The sequence below is a fragment of the Bos grunniens genome, chromosome 25, assembly GCF_055505025.1.
Source record: "Bos grunniens cultivar Pamir isolate PY7600 chromosome 25, Bosgru_T2T1.0, whole genome shotgun sequence".
NCBI lineage: Eukaryota > Metazoa > Chordata > Mammalia > Artiodactyla > Bovidae > Bos > Bos grunniens.
Genome location: NC_141189.1, coordinates 41738947 through 41754115, shown reverse-complemented (window position 1 = coordinate 41754115; position 15169 = coordinate 41738947). Strand labels below are relative to the sequence as shown.

At 63.5% G+C, this 15169-nt stretch overlaps 2 protein-coding genes across 21 annotated transcripts in view; one reads left to right on the top strand and one right to left on the bottom strand.

The window, feature by feature from the left end:
• Positions 1–11661, top strand: TELO2 (telomere maintenance 2). 14 transcript variants are annotated; one of them, XM_086376427.1, is made up of 22 exons: positions 17–183; positions 1061–1396; positions 1900–2177; positions 3668–3736; positions 3876–4023; positions 4805–4907; positions 5029–5097; positions 5233–5374; positions 5464–5600; positions 6029–6108; positions 6302–6403; positions 6567–6655; positions 6743–6834; positions 6928–7044; positions 7152–7223; positions 7960–8124; positions 8422–8516; positions 8720–8848; positions 8951–9050; positions 9197–9261; positions 9401–9516; positions 10062–11661. In XM_086376427.1, the coding sequence occupies exons 2-22, from the start codon at positions 1062–1064 to the stop codon at positions 10166–10168; spliced, it is 2610 nt and encodes an 869-aa protein (XP_086232553.1). In that variant the 5' UTR covers positions 17–183; position 1061; the 3' UTR covers positions 10169–11661. The 14 variants fall into 14 exon arrangements, with proteins under 14 accessions (XP_086232562.1, XP_086232557.1, XP_086232559.1 ...); XM_086376426.1 differs by having other exon boundaries at positions 17–243; XM_086376428.1 differs by having other exon boundaries at positions 21–376; positions 8425–8516.
• IFT140 (intraflagellar transport 140) overlaps positions 10521–15169 on the bottom strand; it is a 58087-nt gene continuing 53438 nt past the window's right edge. For all 7 annotated transcript variants that reach the window (XM_086376390.1, XM_086376396.1, XM_086376395.1 and 4 more), the window contains one exon: positions 10521–11239. In XM_086376390.1, the coding sequence (XP_086232516.1) occupies positions 11033–11239 (207 nt within the window). In that variant the 3' untranslated portion in view covers positions 10521–11032. The remainder of the gene's footprint in view (positions 11240–15169) is intronic.

Below are 15169 nucleotides of genomic sequence, written 5' to 3'. Positions count from 1 at the left end.
GCCTCTTCCGGCTAGCAGATTGGCGGCAGATTCGTTACGTGCAACCTGCGGGAACCCGCGCCCCGAGCTCAGATATTTAGTGCCATCTCTTTAGGCCCCGAGAGTCCTTGCTGTGTGCCACGTGAGCTGGGCCTCGAACTGAGCGCTGAGCGGGCCTCGAGGGCCGTGGCGAATCGGCGAACGGTGGGCATTGGCGGAGCGAGCGGGGCCGCGGCACACTACTGCAACTCGGTGGGCCCGAGGGTGCGCCCCTCCCGGCGATCCCGGTCCTTCTTGACGCCCCTTCTGCCCCGAGACCCCCGCGCGTCCCGACGCCCCGTCCGGCTCCCCGAGGACCCCGCCGGTCCCACGTGGTCCCTGTCCGCTGCGCCACTAGGTGGGCTCAGGGCGCGCGCCGGGGCGCGGGCGCCGAGCCGGGCGATCGCTGGCGGCTCTGCACGCCGCGAGCGGGAGCCCGCGTGGGCCGGGCCGAGCAGGGAGGCCCAGGCTCGGGGGGACACTCCTTGGGTCCCGATCTAGTGTCTGGGTGCACTGGTGTCAGACAGGTGCCGACTTCATGGCGCTCGTGCTGCAGGGGCGCCCGACCCTACCATCACTACCAGTAGTGCTACTGATGGCTTCTGGGCAGGGAGGGGGCTTGGCAGGGTGAACCCCAGGTGGGCCTCCCGGCCTCAGCACCGTTGACCTCTGGGTGTGGATTCTTCCCTGTTGTGGGCTATCCTGCGCCCCACATGTGGGATGTTTACCAGCGTCCCTGGCTTCCACCACGCACTAGGGGCAAAAAAGTAGCAGTCCCCAGTTGTGACATATAAAGGAGTCCCCAGACACGGGTTCCCGGGGCGTGGGTACCCTACTTCAGAGCCTCAGACCAAGAAATGGCTCTTGGTGGAGAAAGCCACAGCTGCTGAAGGGAGGGGAGGATACTGCTGGGTGCCAGCAGGGGGGCCTGAGGGTGGGCTTCCTGAGAGTGTGTGAAAAACGCTTCCTTATCCGAGACTGAGTCCCACGTGGACGATGATGGCCCCTGGGACTTCTCACACACCTTTCCTGTGAACCCCAGGATGGATCCTGTGGCCTCTGCTGTCCGCCTGGCAGTCCAGGAGGCTGTTCACATCCTTTCTTCATCTGAGGATGGGGGCCACATCATCTCCACGCTGCAGTCCCTGAGGCGGTACCTTGGTGAAACAGAGACCCAAGCCCCCCCTGAGGAGCAGGAGGAGTTTAGCAGGACTCACTTTTCCACCATTCTCAGATGTCTGGTGGGCAAGCTGAGCCCCGACTGGCTGGACCTGCTGCCTGATGGCCAGTTGGAGGAGCTGTGGGCCAGCTTCTTCCTGGAGGGCCCAGCTGACCAAGCCTTCCTGGTGCTGATGGAGTCCATTGAGGGTGCTGCCAGGTGAGTGAGGCTGGGTCTGATTATGGGGTCACTTGTAACATCTGGAGGATTTCGAGCCAGTGGGTTCTCCAAATTACATGAGAATTCAGCATCCTGAGAAGTGAGAAAGTAAAAGCAGTGCATGTCAGAACACTGAACTAAAAGAGGGTTTCGTTAATCTCTGCAATGGACAGGCCCTCTGTCCTGCCATGTGGGTGAAGGGACTGCAGGAGTGGGTGCACCCGGGTGGCCAGGCGGGCCTGCGGGGTGGCTCCGGGCTTAAGTGGTCTAAGCAAGCAGTGGGGTGTGGCCATCCTTGGGTGGGGGGAGCCCTTTCCTTCACTCTGTGGCTCCCAACTCGGCGTGAGGCACCCCAGCAAGACCCCTCCCTGGGCATCAAGCACCCTGCGGGGATGCCGGTTACCCTGACTCCTTGCGGCGGGATGGGAGGGGGCGTGTCCAGGGATCCCAAAGTGTGGAGAGTGCTCAGGAAGCGAGGCTGCTCACACCTGCTCTTGGTTCAGCCCCAGCTTCCGTCTGATGAAGATGGCTCGGTTGCTGGCCAGGTTCCTGAGTGCAGGCAGGATGGCCGCTGTGATGGAGGGGCAGTGTGGGCAGCAGGCGGGGCCGGCCTCCCGCCTGCTCCAGGAGACCCTTCTCACCCGGGTGGTGGGCCTGCCCGATCACCTGGGCAACCGTCTGCAGCGGGAGACGCTGGCTGCCTTCTTCCCTCAGAACTACTTCCCTCTGCTGGGCGAGGAGGTCCTGCGGGTGCTGCAGGCAGTGGTGGACTCTCTCCGAGGTGAGGGCCCCTCTTCTGACAGCCTCCCCAGCCCGGCGTCCACCCCATCATGCCCGCCCTCTCCGGCTTCCAGGGACTCTTCCACCTCTGGGCAGTGCCACGGGCAGGTCGGATGTTATGGTCCGTCTGGGGCCTCAGCAACCCACCTGTGAAGTTTCAGCCTGGCTCGGCTTGCCTTGGAGATGGAACTGGCCCTGAAGTCCTTGCTTGTGTGTCCAGCCCCCCCACTCAGAATAAGGGAACGTCTGAGGTCTGGAAACTAAAGAGCTGTGGTGTGAAGAGGGTCCATCTGAGGTGGCTGCCGGCCGAGGTGCCCGTGTCCCTGTCGTTGCGGGTAGAGGACCTCGGTTCTCTGGCGGGTGGGGGCAGTGCTGGGGACCAACTCTGAGGGAGCGTCCTGTGCCCAGGGCAATGAGGGCAGTGTCCCTCCCACCCTCTCTGGAGCAGCAGGAACCTGGCTTCCCCACCAGTGTGGTCCTGTGGTCTGGGAGCCAGTAGAAGCTGGGGTCGTAGCAGCCTGAGTTGGGGTGGGCATTGGCCCTCCCCACAGTGAGGCCCTCCTTCCCTGTGGCCTGGCCCCTGCGCTGCCCCAGGCCTGGACCGAGACCCTCACCTACCCCTCCCATCTTGTCTGAACTGAGCAGCTGAGTGATGCTATTACCTTAAGCCTCGCTCAGGACCTCCCAGCAGCTCACCCCGCCCCTTCCCAGCTCCGCCCCACCCACCTCACCTATGCCCCGCCCACTCCCAGCTCCGCCCCGCCCCCTCAGCTCTGCCACGCCCCCTCACGGCTCCGCCACGCCCCCTCACAGCTCTGGAGCGGCTCTGGCCTCGGGTGCTGCTTTTCTGGGCCACTTCCCGGTCACCATCTCACCCTGTTTAGTATCACAGCCACCAGCTTGACCTCAAAAGTGCTTAGAGTGGCCCCTGTCCTGCTGTCTGACTTTCCCTCTGGCGTGAGCTGCGATCCCGGACTTGTGTCCACAGCTGACCTGGTGTTCAAAGCAGCAGCCCCTGGTCCTCACGGGTCTGTTGAGAGGAATGGACCTGAGTGTTGGGTCCTTGGGGCTGACGTGTCTGGAACACGTCTCGTTCCCGCCCCCCGCGCCGTGTGGCCGGGTTGAATTCACTCCCACCCGGATCCCGGACGCCCGTCTGTAGATCGCAGATGCCGTGTTCCCGTCATGCGGGGGGCTGTCTGTTTCCTGCTTGGTCCGACCAAGCGGTTCTTATGGGGCAGCTGTGGCCTCTCCCAGCGCCCCACATGGTCCCTGCTTTGTGGGATCACCGTGACGATGAAGCAAGTGAACATGATGCTTTTTGATGTTTTCATTGGCTCTTTGAGTTGGAAACAATGCTGGTGGGGTTGGGGTTAGACTGAACATGTTGGCGTTTTTACAACACGGGGTCCCCCTGCCAGGAGTCAGGTCTGTCCCTGCAAGGCCGGGTGCACACAGGTGGTGGCCTCACTGCTTCCTTCTTCATCCCAGGTGGCTTGGACTGCTCCGTCTCCTTTCTGTCTCAGGTCCTGGGCAAAGCCTGCGTCCATGGGAGACAGAGTGAGTGTCCCTGCCGTGGGAGAGGCTTCGATGTGTCCTGGGAGGGGCGGTGCCCCCGCCTGGGCCTGGCCCTGCTGGGTGGGGCTTGGCTGGACTCCCTATGGCCCCCGGGCTCAGGGCCCCCTTTTCTTCCCCTCAGAGGAGATCCTGGGCGTGCTGGTGCCCCGGCTGACAGTGCTCACCCAGGGCAACTGCCTCTGGCAGCGGGTCTGCTGGCGCCTGGTGGAGTGTGTGCCCGACCGGGCCATGGAAGCCGTGCTGAAGGGGCTCGTGGAGGCCGCCCCAGGGTAAGAAGCGAGGCATCTTCCTACTGAAGATGCTCCTCTCCCAGGAGGGCGGGTGGCGGGGATCCAGAGGGTGCCTGGCCTTCCCGTCTCTGTGTGGTCAGTGCCATGGCACCTGGTGGGGGCCCCTCCATCTGGTGACTGGTCCTTGCTTGGAATTCGGTCCTGCAAATGCCCATCCCTCCTCACTCCTGGTGGCCAAGTCAGGCCCCCCCGTCTGCACTTCTGTCTTCTCTGCACCGGAAGGTCCCTGTGCTCAGAAAACTTAAGTCCTACAGGAGGGTGCTGGGCACGCGGCTCCATCCCGCCTGGTGGCCATGCCCGGGGCTCTCACGAAAGCCATGGGAGAGAGTGCTGGTCTCTCACTTGAAGGAAACAGGGGTCTCTTAGTCTAGATCAGGGTCTGCAAACTACAGCCTTTGCGGCTCACCCTGTGCTTTTACGAATGAAGTTTTATCGGCACACAGCCATGCTCAGTTGTGGACCTACCTGCCATGGCTGCTCCCAGCTGCGGCAGCTACAGAGCCCAGTGGGCTGTGTGCTTGGCCCTGCCCGGAGAAAGCTGGCTGCCCTGCATGGATGGAGCATTTCACCTGGACCCGTTGGGGCGAGGAGCGATGTCCTCTGTGTCCAGCGCTGGGCTCCCTAGTCTCCACAGTTACTGGGAGGAGGGAGGGTCAGCACTGACTGGAGGCTGGGGTACCTCCCTGGCCTCCCAGTGGTCAGCACGGATCCGGGGAATTCAGAGTCCTGCTTTTCCCTCTCACCCTGCCACGCCTCACAGGCCGGAGGTCCTCTCGCGGCTGCTGGGGAACCTGGTGACAAAGAGCAAGAAGGCCCAGTTTGTGATGACACAGAAGCTGCTGTTCCTGCAGTACAGCTGCTCGGTGAGGGTGCCAGTGGGGCGGGAACTGTGCTTGGCTCCCTGGACCCTCCTGCCCCCGGGCTCCCTGGCCGGCTGGGTGGTGTCTGTCTGCAGACGGTGATGGGAGCCCGGCTGTGTCGCAGATGCCCATGCTGCAGAGCCTGCTGGGGTACTTGGCCATGGATAGCCAGCGGCGCCCGCTCCTCGTGCAGGTAAGGGACCCCTGACCCCCAGAGAGAGTGTTCCTGCTGGGGGTGGAGGGCGCTGGCCGGAGCCTCCTGGGGGCTGGTGGGGACACTGTGAGGAGCGGGTGGGGTGACTGACACACTAGACCCGCCACCTGCCAGGCGCTGAAGGAGCTCCTGGAGACGTGGGGCAGCAGCAGTGCCATCCGCCACACACCCCTGGAGCAGCAGCGCTATGTCAGCAAGGCCTTACTCATCTGCCTGACGCACCTGGGGGAGGCGGAGCTCCGGGCCAGCCGGGACGGTGAGCAGTGAGCAGTGGGGCACCCCATCCCCCACCCCGGCACCTCCCCACCCTCCCCCAGCTCAGCCCGTGTGGCTCGGTGCTTCCAGAGCTGCTGGCCAGCCTGATGGAGGGAGTGAAGAGCCGCCTGGACAGCAGCCTGCCGCCCGTGCGCCGCCTGGGCATGATTGTGGCCGAGGTGGCCAGCGCCCGGCTGCACCCCGAGGGGCCTCCCCTGAAGTTCCAGGTGAGCGAGGGCCCTCCCAGAGCCGCCGTCACTCTCGCCCCAGTCGCTCTGCCCGCCCACTGGGGTCCAGGCTGCGGAGCCTCTGTGTCCCCAGGTGTCTGCACAGCTGGGAGGGGTGGAGGCACAGCCCCCATGCTGATGCGGGAGCACGAGCCCCCAGGGGACTCAGGACAGAACTCTCAGGCCCCTCCATCCGCCGAGCCCTCTGGGATGTCCTCTGAGACGGGGCCGCATCTGCCCCGTCCCTGGGGACGCCTAGACCCTCCAGCCCCCGGTGCCACCCTCTGCGGAGGGAGACCTAGTTGCTCTTGAGGGGCGGCTGGCTGGCCGGCTATGCAGCCCTCGAGCTGTGATGGGGGCTTCAGGGGGTCCCCACGGTGCTGCCCCGCTGGACCCGTCCCGCCGACTCCAGCTCATTTCCGTTATAGTACGAAGAGGATGAACTGACCCGAGAGATGCTGGCCTTGGCCGTGCCCTGGCCCGCGGCTGACGGCCCTTCGGAGGCGGGGTGAGGGTCCCACTTGGAGCTCTGGGCATGGTGGGCCTGGGGGGCGGCTCCTTCCCACCTGCTACTCCTGACTTGTCCTGGCTGAGACAGAAGCTGAGATGCAGGCAGGGGCGGAGCGAGCGTTCCCCAGGAGGCCGGGTTCTGGGAGGAGTCTTGCAGGGCAGCCCTGAGGCTTCCTTTTTTGTTTCCAAAGCCCGCCTGTGGCTCCCGTCAGTGGGGAGTCTCCTGACCAAGAGACGGTGGACAGTGGCGGCCCCCAGGCTGGGTGGGAGGGCTCTGACTCTGAGCTGGACAGGTAGGGGTGGCCCCACAAGGGAGGGCGTGAGGGCTGTGGCGGGATGTGGGCCCCGCGGCACTGGCTCCCTCTGTCCCTCGAGTCCTCCTCCCATGGGGAAATCAGCCCGCAGGCTCTGAGGGGCCCAGGTCCGGTGGGACCGAGTGTCTGTGTTCTTCCTCAGTGATGACGAGCTTGTCCCCTACGACATGTCAGGGGATGGGGAGCAGAGGGGCAGCAAGACGCCCGCGTACGTGCGGGACTGCCTGGAAGGTGCGTCCTCTGCGTCCCGGGTCCCCCGCCCCCGCCCAGCCTGCCCACCCACCCCGCCTCACTCGGGCCGTGGGGGCCTCTCTGCAGCTCTGACTGCATCTGAAGACTGGGAGCGCTGGGAGGCGGCCCTGCGGGCCCTGGAAGGGCTAGTCCTCAAGAGCCCGGCTGCCACCCGGGAGGTGAGCAAGCGGGAGCACCCTGGCCTCCCTGAGGGCAGGGGCGGGGGCGGGACCGCTTCCGGTGTGCACCTTGACCCTTGACCCCATGGACAGGTGAGCCTGGAGCTGGCCAAGGTGCTGCTGCACCTGGAGGAGAAGACAGCCGTGGCAGGGTTTGAGAGGCTGCGCCAGAGGGCTCTGGTGGCCGTCACAGTCACAGACCCGGCACGGGTGAGTCCCCGCTCTGTATGGAGCCTGGGTCGTGCCCTCGGCGGGGGCTGTGCAGGGGCCCCCTCCGGGGTCATGGCCCTCAGCCGCCTCTCGCCCGCCCTGCCTAGGTGGCAGAGTACCTGGCCGTGCAGTTCTACGCCCTCAACTACAGCCTCCGGCAGCGCATGGACATTCTGGACGTGAGTGCCCAGGCCTTGCCCTCCCCCATCAGAGCGGCACTGGCGGGCATGGAGGTGACGGGGCAGGCGTTTGCCAGAATCTTCGTGGAGGGACCAGAGGCCTCCCCGGCCCCTTGTCCCTGGCGTGAGAGGCTGGGACCAGCGCCTGTCCGGTGCTTTCTTGACAGGGCACGGCCTCGGGGGCTGCGTCCTTTGTGTTAAATAACGGCTTCACTGAGTTGTGATGCACACGGCGTAAATTCAGTTTTATGATAAGCAAAATAGGGTATGTTCACCCAGTGGAGCATGACTTGGCCTTAAACAGGAAGAAAATTCTGACATGATGCTCAGTGAAGTAAGCCAGACACCAAAGGACAGACAGCAAATGACCTGACTTAGAAAACGGACGGGCGGGAGGGGCAGGGAGTCCATGTTCCCCGGGGCAGAGCTCCATCTGTGAGGATGGGGAGGCTCTGGGCGTGCCGGGGATGGTGGCGCTTTCCCTTTGTCCACGAGACAGGGATGGCGGGACTGGGTGGGCTTTGGGAGAAGTGACCGGGGTGTGGGCTCCTCAGCAGGGAGCGCCCACCTGCCCCCCACAAAGCGAAGTGCGCCTGTGGGGTCAGACTTGCCGCGGGACTCCCGGTACCTCCACTCGGGGACCGCTGGGCCCTCCGCGGCCCCACCCCACCTTGAATTTGGAAATCGTCGTCCTTCCCCAGCAGGGCGGCGGCTGCCCCAGTCTCCTCTCCTCTAGGTCCTGGCCCTGGCCGCCCAGGAGCTGTCCCGGCCTGGGCGCCTCGGGAGGGCTGCCCAACGGGGCTCCCCGGGGCCCGGCTCCCAGCCCAGTGGGGCCGCGGTCCCGGCCTGGAAGGCGGTGGTGGAGGAGCGCGTCAGATGCAAGACCCGGCGGTTCTGCAAGGTCAGCAGGCCCCCGGCGTGGCCTCCCGGGCGGGACCTCTGCCCCGCGGACGCGGTGCCCACTTGTGCCCCGGGAAGGGGAGGGAGGGTTTCGGTGGTGGACGAGGGCCGCAGTGCATCGGGCTGAAGGGGCTGTAAGGCTGGGAGAACAGCCCCAAGGCTCAGCAGCAGCTATTGGCCGCTGGGTGCGACATGGGGCCATGTCTGGAGACATTCTCGTCCTCACCGGGGTGGGGGGTGCCCAGCCCTCCCAAGGGTCCCCGTGGGTCCACAGGGCCTTGAGTGTGCGTGTGTTTAGCAGGGCTCCACGGGGCGGGCAGCAGCTGCTGGCCCCAACGAATTCAACGCAGTGGCTGGATACTTCTTCTTCCCCCTCCTTCAGCGTTTCGACAGGTGAGGGCGTTTTCTAGAGCCCATGGTTTGGGGAACAGGAGCCCTGGACACTCCCAGGCTGGGGGCTGAGGTGGGCTCAGCGGGGTCAGGATCTTGGCTGTGGTTGTTCGTAGCGTAAGTGACGACAGGGCGTCAGGGCATCTGTCACAGACGCTGGGCTCATGGCCGGGCTGGGCCAGAGCCTCCATGGTGTCTCAACACAGCCGCCCCCATGTGCCTCCTTGTCCTGGCTCCCTGCCCCAGGCTGGGCTTGACCAGGCGGCCCTGCAGAGTGACGGGGCGTCTGTCCACTGCCTCCCCCTCACGGCTCTGGGCAGTACGTGGATGAGGAGGTGAGGAGGGCCGACAAGGCCTGGGGTCCCTCCGTGGCCCAGGAGGGCGGGGAGCCAGCCCTGAGCGCCTGGCTGGCATCATTGCTGGGTTCTGTGTTGTAGGCCTGTGGTGACCTTTGACCTTTTGGGAGATGACCAGCTGGTTCTCGGGAGACTGGCCCACACCTTAGGGGCCCTGATGTATCTGGCCGTCAACACGGCGGTGAGCACCTGACCCGCCCCCGGGGAGCCCACCCCGGCCTCCTGGCCCTGCTGGCCTTGCCTCGGGGCGGGCGTGCTGGGCCTCATGGGCCCTGCGGTGGGGGCTGCTGGCGCCTGGACCCCTGCCCACTGGCGTGCCTGTTGCAGGTGGCTGTGCCCATGGGCAAGGCCCTGCTGGAGTTCGTGTGGGCTCTTCGTTTCCACGGGGACGCGTGAGTGGCTGCAGGGCTGAGGGCAGTCGGGTGGGGGGGTCTCGGATCCTGTGGGACTTGGACAGCGGCAGGCGGGCTGGGCTGGGGTGGACAGCACCGCGCAGCGTCTCCTCCAACCCAGCCTCCGTCTTCTTGGCAGCTACGTGCGCCGGGGCCTGCTGTCCGCCGTCTCTTCCGTCCTTCTCAGCGTGCCAGCCGAGTGGCTGCTGGCAGACCTGCTGGACGAGCTTCTGGAGGCCCGGTCCTGGCTGGCAGGTGGGTGCCGGGCCAGGGCTGAGGTGGTGAGGCTGAGGGGGTAGACACAGCCCAGGGGCCGTCAGCTCGGTGGCGGGGACACGGTGCCATCGGTCACTTCAGGGCACCCTGTGGGGAACGTTGGGGCAGTGCCTGTATCTAGGGTGGACGGGTTCGCCCTCCGTGAGGTTACCAGTGTCCTGGCCCCTGCCCCCGGGTCATACATTCTTTTTAAAAATTCCCCTGTGGTCAGTGTGACCTCTGCCTGTGGGCACTTGAGCCACAGCCCTCAGCACGCTGTGCCCGTGTACACCCGCGAGGCTCGCGACTTAGGGGGTTCTGATGATGGCCTTTCTCTGCCCACCTGCCCCCACGAGGCCACCAGCCCCTGCAGCCAGCCTGTCGGGTCTCTGCTGGTTTTCCAGCCGTCGTCACGCAGTGGCTGAGGCGCCTCCTGGGCCGGGCTCCCAGCCCAGGTGCCCCGCGTCTGGGCCGCTTCCAGCAGGTGACGCACAGGCTGGGCCTGGCGCCCTGACACTGTGGCGTGTTCCTTTCCGTCTTCACAGACGTGGCGGAGCAGGACGCGGACGAGGACTGCCGGCTGCTGGCGGTGAAGGCGCTGCTGCTGCTGGAGAAGCTCCGTGACAGGCTCCTCCCGCTCTCCTCTCCTTAGGCCCCGACCCCTGACCCTTGAGCCCAGGAGGCACGTTGCTAGATGAGCAGGGCGCCTATTGCAGGCTGGAGTGCCTGCGGCTCAGCTCAGATGTCCACCAGGGCCTTGGGCGCTGTCCTCCACGGCCTGGCACTGGGACGTGGCCGCTGTGGCTCTGGGACTCGGGCTCCAGGATTGCTGCTGGGCAAGAGCGGGGAGCCGCGGCTCAGCCTGGCCCCCATGCAGACTGCAGACTGGGGCGTTGAGAACCCCGGAAGGAAGCATGAGAGAGGGGTAGATGGTTCTGTCTCCAGCAGGGACCCTGGTGCCCAGACAGAGAGACGCGAAAATGGGGCCACGAAGGGGACATGGGTCCTTGAGAAAATAGGCTTTATTTGGAGGATTTCAGCAAGGAGACGCGGGGCTGAGGGTGCGAGAGGGTGAGGCAGCCCCTGACAGCCCCTCACAGTGGGAGCTGGTGACGGAAGGGGCGCAGCCTGGAGGGACAGAGCCTCCAGCTGCAGCCAGTGCCAGCTGCTGTCAGCCTGTGGTCAGGACGGGCTGTGCTGCAGGAACTGGCCAGACGTGCTGCCAGGCAACTCGTGTGGGTGCCAGGAGACACCTCTTTCTTACACCCTGTACTCAGGGGGAACGTCATGGGGAAAAACCTACTCCCTTTACTGCAAAAGGGCTAAAACAAACCTCGGCAGGAGCCAGGGACTCGGAGGGGTGGCTTAGAGACACCCCGCCACCCCCACCAGACAGGCCAGCATGTCTTCCTGCAGCTCTGCCTATGGTCTCGGGCACTGAGCTCAACAGGGAAGTCGGGCTCCCCTCTGGCCGCGGTGGGCGGGTCCCGGGCAGGTCCCAGAGCCCGGCTGCAGCTCAGGGCCCACTTTCCACCTCCTCGGCCACCTCCTCGTCCGCCTCCTTGTGCTCCTCCATGCTGCTGTGCCGCGCGCGCTTCGGCGCCGCGCAGGTCAGAGGGAGCCCCAGGCCCTGGTGCACGGCGTCCACGGTGTGCTGGCTCACGTAGTAGGACACGTTGGCGGAGGGCAGCCGCTGCCGCATCTCCTCCAGGTACCTGTAGGCCTGGGGACACAGGGCAGCCAAGACAGTCAGTGCACAGAACGAAGGCCCAGCCACGGTCAGAGTGGGCAGCGGAGGATGGGGCTCGGGTGACCCTGTGACCTTCCCAAGTGTGGAGGCGGCCGGGGCTCTGGGGCCAGTGCTGTGACTTTCCCTGGGAGGAGTCCTGTGGGCAGCCCGACAGCAGGATCTTGTGTCTGGGGCCATGGCCCTGGAGGGTGGGCCGCCCTGGACGCTCACAGGGGGACCCTGGGAAAGGGTTCACACGCTTCACTGGGGTGGTGGGCAGCATAATTTACACACACACAGTTTGTCTTGCTCTCGTGCCACAACTACGGAGCCGTAAGCCACACCGAGGGTCTGCGAGCCATGGTGCGTGCTGGTGCAGCCAAATAAATTTAAAAGGTTTCTCTTGTGTATTTTGACCAGGCGTCCAGTCTAGTGCAGTCAGTCGGCCCTGTGGTTAGTGAGTCTCGTGTGTGTGTGTGTGGTCCTTGGCTGGGGGCTGGTGTTTCCTATGGGCCTCTTCTGGTTCTGCCAAGTGGGAATCTGGGGGTGATGGGGGCCACCGAGGAGCTCGGGGGGGTGTCTGAGGCAGGATGAACATGCTTATACCCGCTCCACCTGCGCCCCCGCAGGGAGGGTCACACGCAAGCATGAGGGGCCTCACGTGGCTTGTGTGGATTCACTAAGAATCAATTCAGGAAAAAAAAAAAAGAATCAATTCAGGATGTGAACAAAGTTTCCAGGAACTCTGACTATATGAGGAAATGATGGTCACATCTAAGTATTTCTTACAGATGATACAATTCTAGAGCAGTCATCTCAGATGTAATTGAGAGAGATAAACAAAGATTGTGAGATAAGCTGGGCTATTTGGAGGGACGAGGGGTGCAGCGTATAGGTGCCCAGACTCCCCAATGATGGGGAGGCGGTGTTGGGCACCAAGGGCCGGCCCTCGTGTCTGCCGAGTGCCGGCTGTGGGCCAGTAGCCGTGCTGGGGCGCACAGTGCAGAGCACAGGAGGCCCAGGCCAGGCTGGTGGGCACTGCGGTGAGAGGCCTGGCCCAGCAAGGGGGGAGGTGGTTGGGCAGCTGCAGGGGTCGTGCTGGGGAGCTGCTACGTGGATGGGAGGGTGGGAAGCAGGAAAGGACTTGAGGGGGCGGGGCGGGGGGGGACTTGGCGGCACACAGGGGCAAGGCAGCAGCGTCTCTGGGAGGGCTAGGGGTCTGGGCGGGGCTGTGATGACGGGGGAGGGGCGTCTGGGGGAGACCCCCTCCCCCCACCCAGCTGCAGGGAGGGTTTCTCTGCCCTCCTCCCGGAAGGAGACACGCAGGCCTGTCCTGTCTCTATTTATAGGTTTTTTAAATTTGGAGTTACTGTTTCCCTCAGGGGACCCCCCGGTGGACCAGTGGCTGAGACACTGCCCGCCAGGGGCCAGGGCTCCATCCCTGGTCAGGACATCAAAGATTCCGTGTGCTGCAACGAGCACCTGGTGCAGCCAAATAAGTAAATAAAAGAGCTTAAAAATCCCACTGGCTTCAAAGCTTGAGACCGCAAAGAATTTGGTGAAATGCTTGCAATGTGATCTGATACTGAGGATTCAGAGGTCTAAGCATCTCTGCCGTCCAGCTTGTGTTCTCCTAAAAGGGGGACACTGGTTCACTTCAGAGCTGTCTCCACAACAACAGAAGGGCTCGGAGCTGGAAGTGGAAGGGCTGAGAGGACACAGGCGAGCCGGCCAGGAAGTCTGAGCTCACAGTGCAGACCCTCAGGCTGGGGCCTTGGGCGGACGCTCAGCTTCCCTGGGAATTGGGGCCGTGCCCCACGAGGCCGGCATGGCCTGCTGGCAACACTTCTGGAACGACTGGCCGATGCTGGGCTTGTGAGCGCTTGGGAAAGGAAGGGGCCTCGGGTCACTGGCTGCGGGGGCTGGGCTGGGCAGCGCTCTGGGCTGCAGCGAGGTCTGTGCGCAGCCCTTGGGGACATGACGGGGAAATGTGGCGGGCAGAGCTCTGCTGTCTGCACGAGAGTACGGAGACCCAAAGGATGAGGACAGAGGCTTCCGCTGAGCCCGCTTTAGGTCAGCCTCCCACCAGCAAAGACAGGCTGCACAGACACACTGGCCCCAGAAAACAACCGTGACAGGCGCTCTGGGGCCCACGCTTGGGTGAGTTCTGCTTGTAACCACTGCCTTGGGGAGGCCCGAGTCCCGGGCGCTAGGGAACGTGAGAGGCACACAGAAGCCACACCCTGTGGTTGAGAGAGCCAGAACCAGAACCAGAACTGCGTCCACATGGCAGCCGGTACGCGAGGAACAAGGGAGCCCTGGAGCCCAGGTCCTGGCCTCTGCTGGACCCTGACATTGCATGCAGTGTAGATGGGCTGAAAAGAATACGGCAGAAAAAAATATTTGGATGAAAAATAAATTGTAGCTTTCCCAAATACAGTTTCAAAAGGATCAAACTGTTTTCAAGTAACACTCATCTCAGAAGAAAGCTCAATGATGTCTAAACACACACTCAGGGCTTCCGTGGCTCAGTGGATGAGAACGCACATGCCAGTGAACGGGTTCAATCCCTGGTCTGGGAAGACCCCACGAGCCACAGGGCAGCTAAGCCCGTGCAGCACATCTATCGAGCCTGTGCTCTAGTGCCCACGCGCCGCAACTCCTGAGGCCCGCGTGTCCTAGAGCCTGTGCTCTGCAACGAGAAGCCTGTGCACCTTAGCAGGGAGTAGCTGCTGTTCGCTGCAGCCACAGAAAGCCTGAGCGCAGTAGCGAAGACCCAGCATGACCAAAGATAAATAAATAATGTAAAAAAAAAATAGACACACACAGGGACACAGACACACACACACAGACAAAGACATCGTCACTTGACAACCTAAAACATTTACAGTGTCTGCTGCTGCTGCTGCTGCTAAGTCGTTTCAGTCGTGTCCGACTCTGTGCAACCCCAGAGACGGCAGCCCACCAGGCTCCCCCGTCCCTGGGATTCTCCAGGCAAGAACACTGGAGTGGGTTACCATTTCCTTCTCCAATGCATGAAAGTGAAAGTGAAAGTGAAGTCGCTCAGTCATGTCTGACTCCTAACGACCCCATGGACTGCGGCCCACCAGGCTCCTCTGTCCATGGGATTTGCCAGGCAAGAGTACTGGAGTGGGGTGCCATTGCCTTCTCTGTTACAGTGTCTAGAATCCAATAAATAATCACCAGGCCTGCAAAGCAGCAGGAAAATATGAACCACAATAGAGAAGACTCAACCAACAGAAACACCAGGACTTAAGCCGGGAGCTGAGGACTGTGCGGTAAACACGTCTCGTACACAGGAAGGCAGAGGAGAGAGCCGCACAGTAAGGAGACCAGGAGAGCGAGGTGCGCTGCGGGGGCCGCAGGGGCGGAACCCAAAGGAGGGATGCGAGTGTCTGCGTGGCTGGTGTGCTTCGCTGCACAGCAGGCACCACGCAGCAGTGTGGAGCGACTACACTCCAAAGAGAGAGAAGACACACGCGAGACGGAGGGAGGAGAGGCGGTCCAGACCCACCGGGGGCACAAGTGCAGACGGAGCGACAGCAGGGCTGTCAACCTGGTCTCGGTCAACCTGCAGCAACAGCAAAGCAGCTGCACCAGTGCAAACAGGAAAAATTCTGAAAAAGGGATCGGCTGTGCCAGGGCCAATACACCCACACAAAACGGGTCCAGATAGGGGGTGCAAGGGGCCCCCACAGATGGAGAGGACACAGCAGCACACAGGTCCGATGGGGATTTGTCCAGGCCATGCTCACCAATAAGAGGACAGACCCCTCGAGACTGGGGGGGAAGCGTGGGCGCTCGTGGGGGAGGGGGGCCTGCAGACGGGGCGTGACCACCACCGTGAGACACACTGTGCACCCGCCTGCATCGAGGCCGTGGCGAGCCGTCCTGCACTGGGAC

Coding starts and splice junctions, on each gene's coding strand:
- TELO2 (XM_086376427.1), top strand. CDS start 1,062: ATGGATCCTGTGGCCTCTGCTGTCCGCCTGGCAGTCCAGGAGGCTGTT. Junction 1,397..1,899: donor TCCATTGAGGGTGCTGCCAG/GTGAGTGAGGCT, acceptor CTCTTGGTTCAG/CCCCAGCTTCCGTCTGATGA. Junction 9,051..9,196: donor ATCTGGCCGTCAACACGGCG/GTGAGCACCTGA, acceptor TGCCTGTTGCAG/GTGGCTGTGCCCATGGGCAA.